Genomic DNA, 12,652 nt, shown 5'->3' with positions numbered 1-12,652 from the left:
CTCCTCATTCCATGGTTTATTACATGGTCCACTAATGTAGAGCTGATGTCATCAGTAATTCTATTTCTTACTCTTCTTACCCTTCCTCCTCCCCCTCCTCGTCCTCCTCTTGCTCCTCCTTGTCCTCTTCCTCTAACTTCACCTCCTTGTCCTCTTCCTCTAACTTCACCTCCTTGTTGTCCTCTTTGTCCTACTGCTTCACCTCCACATCCTCTTCCTCGGTCTCCTCTAATTCTCACTCTTCTCACTCTTCCTGCTCCCTCCATTGTACTCCACATGGACAGCTTACCTGTATTATAGTGCTTAGGCTGATTGGAAAGTGAACTAATTATCTAAAACAGTTTTCACATGTGACAGTGTGCCAGACAGTTGGCAAAATAGTGTAAATAATGGCCATAAATGTGTATAGTTTTGTTAGGAGTGTGTTGATCATTTGGAAATTGAGTGTAAAGCAGTGAGTTGTGTTTACAGTTCTGCAAAAAGAGTGCTGTGCAGTGGATTGTAGCTACAGGTTTGCAGAGTGTGTGTTACAAAATGGCAAACTGAGTGTAAAGCAGTGTTTGTGCTTTTAGTTTCGCAAACTCAGTGAGTGGTTTTGCTATAAGTATTAATAGTTTTAGAAATTGTGCTATAAGAATCACAGTTGGGTTTAAGCATTCAGAAAAAACTGTAATGTCATTGGGTTTCTAAATCATCCCAGTTGGGCAGTGTTATTAAGTTTGTGCATTTTCTTTGTTCAGTACAGATAAAACAATTGTGGGTGATTTTAGCCTCCACATGGATCCTGAAAATGAATGAAAATGTTTCTTCAACACTGTTTCTAATTTTCCATTAGGCTAACTTTACTTCTTGTCACGATCCTGGGTCTTATGACCCAGCGGTTTCAGTTTTTAATGTTTTGTCATTTTGTATTATAATTTGAGGCCACCTTGTTAGTCCTAGTCCCTAGGTTTTTATGTTTAACTTTTGGTTGTTAGTTTTCCCTGTGTCTTTGCTCCTGTGTTTCCCTCTGTGCATCTGTGTTCATATAGTTTTGAGTTCTTGTGCCTGATTTTCCCTTCCTTGTTTTGTTCCATAATGTTTCCCCATTTGTCATGTCTGCCCTTGTGTTCCCTTGCTCCTTCTTGGCTGCCTTTCCCCCACTCCTGTGTAATATTCCAGTTCCTGTTTTATTGTGAAGGTCTTGTGTTTCCGGCCGGGATCTTTCTGTGTGGAGTTTGCATGTTCTCCCCGTGTTAGCGTGGGTTCTCTCCGGGTACTCCGGCTTCCTCCCACCATCCAAAGACATGCAGCTTGTGGGGATAGGTTAATTGGATAACCCAAATTGCCACTAGGTGTGAATGTGCAAGGGAATGTGAGTGCGAATGGTTGTCTGTCCCTGTGTGTTGGCCCTGCGACAGACTGGCGACCTGTCCACCCCAAGGTGTTTGCAACTGGTCTTGTGCTAGCCCATGTGTGGGCCACCTCTGGTAAACCAGATCTGGGCCACCAAATGGCCAACATTCTTTGCAGCATGTGGACCGTGTGTAGGCACAATGTGTGGCCCAGATTCGATCCATGCCAATTTTGCTATGTGGGTAAAGATGGTCAGCTTTATTTTTAGAAGATAAAGTTACTAAAAGATGATGTGACCATCAGAGTCAATAACATTATGATTCATGCAGTATCAGTTCATCTTACCACACCAGCACTTCAGCATTTAGGTGCATTTCTTTTCAAATCTCTTTTTGAGCGTCCATTACACCGGCCTACTGTCTCACATTGTGTGCAGAGAAGCAGGTAAAAAACCAATGCCTTGCAGTGACTAAGTAGGGATATACCTTACAGCCTATGAGTCAAGCAACTATTGTTTTGACTAATGAAAACAAAATAATCATATATCCATACATCAAAAATGTTAACCTGAGAGAGAACGACACATCTAAGCAGCTACAACAGGGGAATCAAAACTACATAGAAATCTCAGACAATATAAATACCACGAGAATGACTCATCTACACAAGTCAGAGCAGGTTATAGAATGTGACTGTTTTATATTGTTTGTATTATACATAGTTCAGTTGATAGTTGAATGCTTCTGCACCGTCTGAGAGACACACCTGTCTGCCTCTCTGTCTGTCTCTGTGTGCAGGATGACCTATGTTAACCCAAGACAATGTAGAGTCACTCAACCTGTAAACAGGTGCACAATGGCACAAGAATATGTGAAATTCTAAATTAATCCATCAACAAGGTGCTCCTACAGTACTCATGATGATAACTTGACTGTGGTTGTTTCTTTGTTTTTCATTTATGGAGTTCACAGTTGGATATTAATTAATTAATTTCATGATGGGGGTATTGGGTGTATTGCACTTCTTAGTTTTAACACTAGGGGGAGCTACTGTTGATCAAGGAAGTAGCTCCACCAAAAAGGACAATCACAGAAGAAATTTACCCCAAGTTACTAAACATAGGAGAACCAAAGAAGCGAAAGGTAGAAAGTGAATGCAGAAAATTTCAGACACGGTGGGAGAGTGAATATTTCTTCAAAGAATTCAAGGGGACATGTGTCTGTTTGATCTGCACTGAAACTATGGCAGTTATGAAAGACTATAATGTATGACGTCATTATGAAACCAAACATCAGGCCTATGCATCCTACACTGGTGCTGAGCGAAAGCAGAAATTAAAGCAAAGGGTATCTCTCCTGCGGGGTCAGCAACAGTATTTTTTTCATGCTCAAAAGGTCCAGGAAGAGGCTACAATAGCCAGCTATGAGGTCGCCCAACTCATCGCAAGACATGGCAAACCTCATAAAACATGGCCTCGTTAAATTCACCGAAATAATGTGCCCGGAAAAAGTGCAGGACTTCAACAACGTCAGCATGTCCAGAAATACAGTTGTGCGACGCATTGAAGACTTGTCAGCCAACATTAAACTGCAACTGTCTGATAAAGCTTTTGATTTTTACTCCATCGCATGCGATCCGAACATTGATGGCACAGACACCGCACAGCTGCTAAATGTTTTGCGGGACATCCCTGATCTAAAGGATCTATATTATAACTTTTGCGCCTGCTATTTCATGAAAGAGAAAAAAAAGGTTGGTACCAATCCCCACAAGTGCCAATATGAACTGCCAACAGTCCAGCATCACCCACAGAAAACATCTGGCTCATTATATAAGTGCAAAAAAAAAAGAGGACATGAACTGCATGGATTAAAATTTTGTCTAAATGGGAAAACTGACTTTCAAAATCCAGAATTTGGTCTACTACATTTCATGATCATTATAGAAAGGGAATGGTGAGCATGCTCCTTTCTAATCTCTCCCATGATGTCTCCATGGTGGGATAATTAACAAATCAGCATTAAACCAATATATAGGTGAGATTGTGTTAAGTAACGCTTCATTAACAAAAACAACAACATAACCCTTTTGTTTTGGTACAGCTGCTGACTGTTGACTCGTAAATCTGAAGATAGTCTGCTAAATTTGGGAAAACAAAAATGGCTTGCTCTTGTACATAATCGGGATTACACTAAAGAGAAATGAATTGCCAGGGTAAGTCGCTGTTTCCTTATTTATTTTAAATTGATACACTAACTTTGACATGGGGGCAGCACAGCGGTGCATCGTAAGCACTGTTGCCTCACAGGAAGGATTTGAGTTTGATTCTACCAGCTGGTACCTTCTCTGTAGTGTTTGCATGGGTTCTCTCCAGGCTCTCTTCAGCTTCCTCCCAGAGTTCAATGACATTCAGTGAGTGTTGCTAGGCTATTGGAAAATGTTGTGTGTGAATGGTCGCCTGTCTCTGTATTACCCCGTGATAGACTGGAGACCCCTCCAGGGTTTACCTTGCCTTTCTCCATGGACAAACAGTCTGGCAAGCAACGTTGGAGATGCTAGTTCTCCACATTGGAGAACTGGCTGAAAATGTGTGGTCAATGCTTACATATGAAACAAGAATTACATGTTATCTTCTCTTCCTATGTACAAGAATAACTGGCTTGCAGTCTATTTCTGGTATAGGTCCTCCCACATTCCAAAGACGTGCATTTAGTCATGATAGGTTAATTGGAAACTCTAAAATTGCCCATTGGTGTGAATGTGAGTGCAAATGGTTGTCTGTGTCTATATCCTAGCCCTGTGACGGATAGGTAACCTGTCCAGGGTGTACCCTGCCTCTCACCCTAAGACAGCTGGGATAGGCTCGCAACATTGAAAAGGATGGATGGAGATTTTATATTTTAGCACTGCTTACTCTATGCAGGGGTGTCGAACTCCAGGCCTCAAGGGCTGGTGTCCTGCAGGTTCTCACCCTTGGTCAACACACCTGAATCAAATGATTAGTTCATTACCAGGCTTCTGGAGAACTTCAAGACATGTTAGCTGTGTCCCAATTCAGCGACCGCACGCTTCGTAGTGCACATTTGTAGACCGATTACGTCACAGTGACACGACAAAGGGTGTCCCTATTCGAAGTGTACTCCAAATGCATCGACAAATGCGCCCTTCATTTCCCCAAATTTGAAGGCTGTAGACTTTGTGGCCCCACATATCCCACAATTTATAGTGCGGCGGTGGGTGTGGATATTTTTTCCGTAAAAAAAATGCGGATGGCTGAAGCGGAGCAGCCGAAGACTAAACTCTTAAAAGTAAGTACTGAATATTATGTCACTTATGTGCGAATGCTTATTAATGAAGAACATTAAAACATTACTGTTGGCCACATGTCGGCAAAGTTATGTGACATTTGAGATGTTTGTACTTTCAGCGTTAACTTGGTTTTAAAGCCTTTACTTTAAATATACGTCGTGCAATAGTCGACCTTAATCTTACAGAGAATGTGATGATTTTATGGATAATTAAAGTCAGTCATATATCCACAAACACAACAGGCTGAAAGTCAGTGATGCTGCTCGGTTTGCAGTCCTGAATATCACGGCACAAGCAGGATTCACTGCACTGTTAATGGTAGCTATGTTATATTGCTGCCTCTGTTCGGTGGTGTCGAGCCAAACGGACTTTAATGTTTGTTTGAACGAGCTGACGGTTCACTCGTTAAGCTGAAAGAAAGATGGAGTCACACATGTTTCCACTGTACCCTCTGTGAACTCTTCTTGTTTAGCACTCGTAATAACACAAACACTAAATCCTTCTGTTTGTAGCAGTGTGTACACCTGAGACTGTCACCTGTCTGTCTGTCCTGCACTCTCTCTCTTTTTCTTTTTCTCTGATGCTCTGCTGCACATCATCTGTGAGGCTTTGCACCCCTGATGATCCACCAAGACAAACTCAGCAGCGTGTGAGGAAGAGGAGGAGGAAGAGCCAGCAGCAGCTGACAGATGGAGAGAATAGACAGACTGTTCCCTGTTTGTGAAGGACTGCTAGAAATGTTTAAAATAACTAATTGTCTGTCCTGAATCAGTCTTATTAGGTAATGCTCAAATAATTTTATCATCCCAGTGTTTTCAGTGTGGGAGAAAGTACTCAGGGCCTTCAAGTTACACACTATGAAAGGCAGAAACAAGTTCATGTTCAGAAACCTAAAGTATGTATCAGCAGCAGAATGGACCTAAAAATAAATGTTTGTTTCAGTTCTATGAAGCTTTGAGTATTTTGGATTAGTAGCACTGCTGTGTTTGTTGCATCATATTGCTGTAATTGTTTATATGCTTTATATATTCTGAGGTAAGTTGATCTATAGTGTTACATCATATTCTATAAGGATGTTATGTGTTTGGATACTTTCTGCCCAGTTTGACCCATTTAGCAGAAGTCAGCCTGTTTAAGGCTCTGATATCTATTCTGTATGACTTAAAGCAGTTATGACATGGTCTGATTTTCTCACCCAATAAAGGAATATTCAATATATCAGTCTACTCTTCATTCTATCAGAAACAGTTATCACAGCTCGTACATTTGCTTTTTACACATATATGTAAGCATTGAGCCAAATGTAATGTAATGGCAACACATTAAACAAACAATATTTGTCTCTTATATATAATACATCTGTATATACACTGTAAAAGATACTTGTCTTTGAGTGAACATTTAAGGTGATAGGAAATTTAAATAAATGCAAACTGAATCTTTACTGAAGCTCAGTATTTGACACAGAGTCCAAGCTTACTGCTGTAATAAATAATAATAATAATAATAATAATAATAATAATAATAATATTGGCCATATTATATTTACATTACCAAAGTAAGATGACTAGTCTCATGAACAGTATTAGCTAATTGTTATTTACTAATTAATCTTAAAATGACTGTTCAGTACAGAAATGAAGCCCAACAATCATGTTTTTACAGTCCCGTGGTCTCAGCCTCAGATACTCAACAAATAAAAGTGATCTCATAAAAAAAATAAACAAACAAAAAGAAAATTTTGACAGAAATGTTCCTTCATTTCTGTCAAATAGTGCTGTATGAAACGTTTCTTGTGGTTAGTATCATGGTAGCTAGGCAAACTGAGCAGCGCAATGAAGGCCAGACCGTCCTATTTCACAAGCCTCTCACTTCTGCCACCCTTCTCGCACTTCAGAGTACCCGCCCCACGTAGTCCGCGAAGTGCGGGTAACCCTAGTTCAAAGTTCCTCACAGACTCGCAATCAACAGCCTGTGAAATGACAAACACAAAGACCAGAACTGAAATGATAGATGGATATGAATTTTATTATGTTTAATTTGCATCTGTTATTAGATTATTGCAGCGGTTGATAAATTGTGGATTATGTGTTATGAGTGTGCCAACAAAACTTCATTTATATTAATACAATACATATAATAATAGCTGGTAAATCAGAAAGAGGAACTCTCATAGTTTTATCTGCCTGCCATCCACTTGTTTTGAATGAGGGGGTCGGTGTCGTTAATTCAAAGCTGCAATGGGGCCCAGTGAGAAAATTTGATATTAGCACTGCAGAGACATGGAGGAAGCTGATTATTTTGTTACCCAAATTCAATCAATAACTTAACACATGAAGCAAACTTTCTCAACTACAACTACAACAAGAAACAAAAAACGATATTTCATTCATTTTAATCCTAGCAATACAATCCTGTCCACATATCTCCACATGTCCACGTATATTCTCTCCATATATGTAAACCTTGTGGATAACACTAAATCTGGAACCAAAATTCATCATGTGGTAGTGAAAGTAGGCTTATTACCCTCATACTTATGTTTCTGCTTCTTCTAATTAGCCATGTCCATTCTTCGTCTCTGCATCATAGGGAAGTAGATTTCTTTAGGTTCTTGTCTTTGAAGCATCCTAACAGCATTCACATTCTTCCAAATTCAATCTGCTGTACCTTGTCAAGCATGTACATTTTTAATTTAGGCAGTCTGTATTTCTGTCTCAAGGCTGTATTTCACTGAGCCTCCATTAGGGGTCAGCGGTCAGCTAAGCGCCGCTACTCCCTCCTGGTTTGGATCGCTCTTTTCATGCGTCGTTGACTCCGCTGACAGCTCCTCCGGAAGTCCCTAAGAGCTCCTGTCGCTTTATCTGTGAACAAAAGGTTTTTCTGGCTTTGTTTTTTCTTCTGTCAGTAAGAAAAAAAAAGCAGCCCTAGCCGGTGTCAGATGACAGGAGGAATGGAGGAATTTCATAACGGAAGCGAGGTTAGTCCTGATCCGAATTCACCGTTTTCACCAGTGACAGCAGAAATGAGCTAGCTAGCCACTCCCAGTGATAGCGGCGATTTTTTTTTTAATGCAAACGTCCTAAAATCAATAAATATAATTTATAATATTCAAAATAAGCTGCTATTGCTTTTACTGCTTAATGTGCTGTTAAAAATAAACGTTTACGTGCTCCAATAACGTTATATCTGTTGCTAAAAAGTGTTTTTTCCATAAACGTATGTTTATTTAACTAAAGTCCTGTCATGTTATCTTTATTATGACATGAGGATCTGCTTTCTCTATTTTAGGGCTCATTCAATGCAGAAGAAGCTGACACCATAGTCAAAGAAGTAAGGTTTACTTTTATATGCAGCGTTATAAATCCCTTTAATGTCTTAACCCGTTTTGCGCCACAGTGTCGTCATGTTTTTTAGGTCTTTATTAAACAAACACTGATTTTGTTCTTTGGGGAGTAAAACAAAAGCACATTTAACATTTTTCCCAAGTATTAAGTCATAAAAATATAAGTTTCAACAGCAGGTTTTTATAGAGAGATGCTTCGATTGTGAAGTAAACGATTTCGTTTGATATAAATAATAATTAAATCTAGCCAACAGCTCAAATACACTCTTATTTTTAAATGTAACTTTTACGTGTCATTCATTTTTGCACATAATTTAAAGCTTTTTGATTTGTGTTTCATTGCTAAGCTTGCGTAGTTTTTCTGTGCTCCTGGGAAAATTCAAGATAATAAAAAAGTATCTTTAAAACCTCTGAAAAACCTTCAGAAGCAAGCTGCACTCAGTGCCTCTTTGTCTCAGTCTCCTCGGGCGCCAGCAACACCGGCTGACTAACACATGACTCTGAGCGCTGTGATGCCGTTTCTCTGTGTTTGTGTCAGTGCATTGAGAACGTCGTGGGCGGCGGAGACTACAGCCAGAGTCAGGTGAACAAGTGGACGGCGAACATCGTGGAGCGCTGCCTCACGCAGCTCGTCAAACAGGGGAAGCCGTACAAGTACATCGGTGTGTATTTGTTACATTTAGAGTTAACCTTTTCACGCTCTTATGTTTGCCCTCCTATGAATCAGGGCCGTGCAGAGAGGTTTAAAGGGGCGGGTGCTCAAAGTTAAAAAGGGGCACATTGAACCAGGCTGAATAACAACAACACACATTCATCAAGAATCTAATATGGGCAACAAGGCAAAGCCAACGTAGCCGATGTTTTACCTGATGGGTACAATGTTGCTGTTGAGGGGTTGCTGTGGATAGTGCTGGAGGGCAGGGCTGTGTTGATCTGAGACTATAGACATTAAAAAGTCCATAGGAGAGATGGTAGCTGATTAAACAAGTGTCATGAGATAATAACAAAATGCAAAGATTGGTGACAGCACTTGGAACCATAAGGTAACAAAAAACTGTGAGAAATAATTTAGGCTCTGCCTGTGAATCACTCTTTGCTTTTCTTCCTTCCATCCCATCATTTCATATATCACTCTCCACTTGCTGTCTATCTGAGAACAAGGCACAACTTGCTATTGCAATAAACTATAATTTAAAAATCCACACCTAACAACTCTTGCACTTAATCTATAACAAAATGATGAGAGAAAAATGTTATAGCTGGTACAACTGGTACATGTGCTCTTTGTAATCCAGCTGCTGAGGGATCCACTGCCTTTAGTAGTCTCACACAGCTCCTACTGTTTCCTCCTCATGTCCTTACCAGGCATGTCTGGACAATGTTATATCATGAGTAATATTTTTTTTTAAAAATCCATATACATAAAACACACACATGCACGCACACACAGTGACATTTTAGACCTTCTTCAGAATACTGTATATACTATGGGCATCACGGTGCTGATCCAGAATCCTTACATTATTATTTATTACTAGAGCTACAATAATAAAGCAATGAGGAGGGGGAAGTAATAAATATGAAATAATGTATTTATGATGATTCCATTTGTTTCATTATCCACTCTGTGCCGGGGCAAAGCTTATTACATTTTTAAACTGTAGAGATACAATAATTTTACTGCTGTAAAATCCAAATTTTGTCTTATTTAAAATATAAATCTAATATAATCTGCTTCTTAATGTATGTTCTTTAAAATACAGCGTGTGTTTTTTAATATATTATAATTATAATAATGCATAATTATGTGGACATGCATATTAGATCATTTTTTAGTGAAATATAATCCCTCCAGAAAGGCAGGAAAAGCCCAGAAACTTACTTTAAAACTAAATATGTTCCCTAAAACGGTGGACAGAACTACAGACCCATGACAGCCTTACACAGGCAGCCAGCAGCTATGACCAGCACTACTTGTGCAGTTAATAAAAGGACAGGTAATGTTTGTCACGCTGTTGCACACGCAGCACGCTCGTTTGTTTCAGTTCGTCAGTTGGAACAAGACAGCTTACCAACGTGTCCGTAATAAGCTAATACTCCTGTGTGCTATACACTACAGTGTACGCTGTACACCTACTTACTGGTTTTGTCGCATCAGTCTGTGTCTCTGAGTTAATTTATGTTTCTCCTACAACTCCGGACCGCAAAAAATGCGCGTGCTCTTTGTGAGCTTGTTCCCGGCTCGTAACCAGCGCGTTCTGCCGTCAAGGGCGATCATTGGTTAAATGTGATCATGTGACTGATGCAAGCCAGACCCTTTTATTTAGCAAAATTGTGATTAATAGTTAAATATTATTGTTGAGGGGCACAGACAGGACTCCACACGCACACACACATTAAAAAAAAGAATTAATAATATTTTTTTTAAAAAGTTGCCTCAACAAAAGGGCACTTTGGGCACCCATCAGGAAAGGGGCGGGTGCTCAAGCCCCTCTAGCCCCCCCACCTGCACGTGCCTGCTATGAATTGTCACTTAAAAACAAAGTCCCAGGGGGCCCAGCCAATCTTAAATCTTCACTCTCATCAACCTCTAATCTCTTCTAAAAATAGAGGAGGGGGATCGATTCACTTGAAGTTCACTTGAACTCAAAAAACATAAAAATCTCAGACTGTTGGCTTTAAACTGTTAAAGTGTTGAGGCCAATGTGTGATCCAGCTGCCACTCAGATAAAAACTACATTGCAATACATATATATATATATATATAAACTAATATGTTTATATAAATATCTAACTGTACTGTACTGTGAGTAATTTCACAAATTTCTGCAATACCAGCCCACCAGGGGGCCCTGTACCACATGGAAACAGTTTTTTTTTTTTTTTTTTTTTAACATAAAACAGTTACTGTAGAGGAAAAAAATCAGCTGATCTAGAGATGTTTTTAAAAATCTTTTGTCCTCGTGGGGTAAAATAATGAAACCAGACACTAAATGCTGAGAGAAACATAAAGAGACGCTTTAAAACTAATTCTTGTGACTTTGTTTGTGCACAGTGACGTGTGCTGTGATGCAGAAAACGGGTGCCGGCCTCCACACAGCCAACTCCTGCTACTGGGACACTGCCATGGACGGTATGTGTTGATTTTGGGGTGTTGTTCCCCTCCTCGATGTGCGGCTATAGACGTTTTTTCATTGGTTTTTCGTGTCTGTAGGGAGCTGCACGGTGAGGTGGGAAAACCGCACCATGTACTGTGTGGTCAGCGTGTTTGCCGTGGCCACCGCATAGACAAACGCACACACATTAATGAATCCACGAGGAGTGCAGTGTGCTCTTGTGACCAGCAGGGGGACACCAAGTGCCACAGAGCCTTCACCCGTACAGCTGTCTGTGCCTTCTGTCAGCGCCCTTAGACCGGTGAGCTCTGAGCAGCAGTTGCAGTGGCTCAAACAGCTGTATGGCTTCAGTTTCCAGCCTTCAGGTGCATGAAACGCCTTCATCGTAATGTATTTACTCCCCTCGCGCCACCGCCATGCTTTCATAGCTTCATGTTCAGTTGCATTTATCCCAGACGCCTGACAGCTTGCTGTACAACGACACATTCAATCAGGTCCTTCAGTGTTTTGTCTGTTTGTGAATCATGTAGGTGAGAGAGAAAAGACACTTTTTGTACTCGAGCTGCAGGATAATAAACACGAAGACATTTAAGAACGAGCAGCAGCTTCCCCTCGTCTTTCTTTACACTAATAAAAGTGTAATTCTGTTTTATTTTTTCTGCTTATTTATGATCCCATTGATTTTATCCTGCTTTATTTTACATTTTTATATAATTTTAGCTACTTTTTGTTTTTTTCTTTTCTTTGAATAAAGATTTGTTTATATGATGTGTTTATTTGTAGCATTTATCATTTTAGGCTTCTTTTAGTTAAACAGAACAGTTATAAGATGCTTTAGCAACAGTGTTTTAAGAATCTTCTTTCATTTAAATAAAGTAAACCTAACTGATTATACAAATATGTCTTATACATTTTTTTTCTGAAGTAAAATAAAGAAGTATTTACCCTATTTAATATTTAATTTTAAACCTAAAGGAATAACATTTTATAGGTGTTTCTTTTATGAGTTGATTGCAGGAATGTTTTTTTTTTTTTAGTTTAACAAACTTAGAAAAGTAAAATATTTCCCTCTGTAGTGCAATGACAGGGAGTTTACAAGCGCCTCGAATTTGTGCCGAAACACAGCAGCTCTCAGCACCGACTGGAGAACTGGGTTTGACCCGTTTTTCACTGGAATAAAAGATTATTCATGTCTGCCTTGCACCAGTGTCGCAGACAAACGTCAGATGTCACCGTTAAACTAGGACAGCTTTGCTTAAGCAGGGATCAGCGTGCTGCTGTGACGCCATTTCCACCGATCGATCTACCTGTGGAGCAAAGTAGTTAAAATACCAATAAAGACCTACTTTAGGCATCCATCAGCACTTTGTTCTACATAAATCAGAGAGGGGGTCTAAAGCTGTGGCTTAAAGCTCTTGTTTACTGCTGGTAAATTTCCACCAGGAGCTTTATGGGAAATCATCTCAAAAGGAATTCAGTCGTAGTCTTGCAAACACTGACCCAGTCTTTAAAATGATCTTATAGGCTCAAAAGGCACGTTTTTACA

General features: G+C 39.8%; 1 protein-coding gene across 2 annotated transcripts; it reads left to right on the top strand.

The window, feature by feature from the left end:
* The first annotated feature begins 7,439 nt into the window (after positions 1-7,439).
* On the top strand, positions 7,440-11,704 carry LOC146491488 (dynein light chain Tctex-type 1-like). 2 transcript variants are annotated; one of them, XM_085151625.1, is made up of 5 exons: positions 7,442-7,624; positions 7,936-7,977; positions 8,529-8,652; positions 11,046-11,123; positions 11,205-11,704. In XM_085151625.1, exons 1-5 carry the CDS (start codon positions 7,586-7,588, stop codon positions 11,276-11,278), a joined length of 357 nt encoding a protein of 118 aa, XP_085007751.1. In that variant the 5' UTR covers positions 7,442-7,585; the 3' UTR covers positions 11,279-11,704. The 2 variants fall into 2 exon arrangements, with proteins under 2 accessions (XP_085007752.1, XP_085007751.1); XM_085151626.1 differs by lacking the exon at positions 7,936-7,977 and having other exon boundaries at positions 7,440-7,624.
* Positions 11,705-12,652: the final 948 nt, after the last annotated feature.

This window comes from Neolamprologus multifasciatus, chromosome 23 (genome assembly GCF_963576455.1).
Source record: "Neolamprologus multifasciatus chromosome 23, fNeoMul1.2, whole genome shotgun sequence".
In the NCBI taxonomy this organism is placed as follows: domain Eukaryota; kingdom Metazoa; phylum Chordata; class Actinopteri; order Cichliformes; family Cichlidae; genus Neolamprologus; species Neolamprologus multifasciatus.
This window is presented reverse-complemented; position numbering and strand designations above follow the sequence as displayed.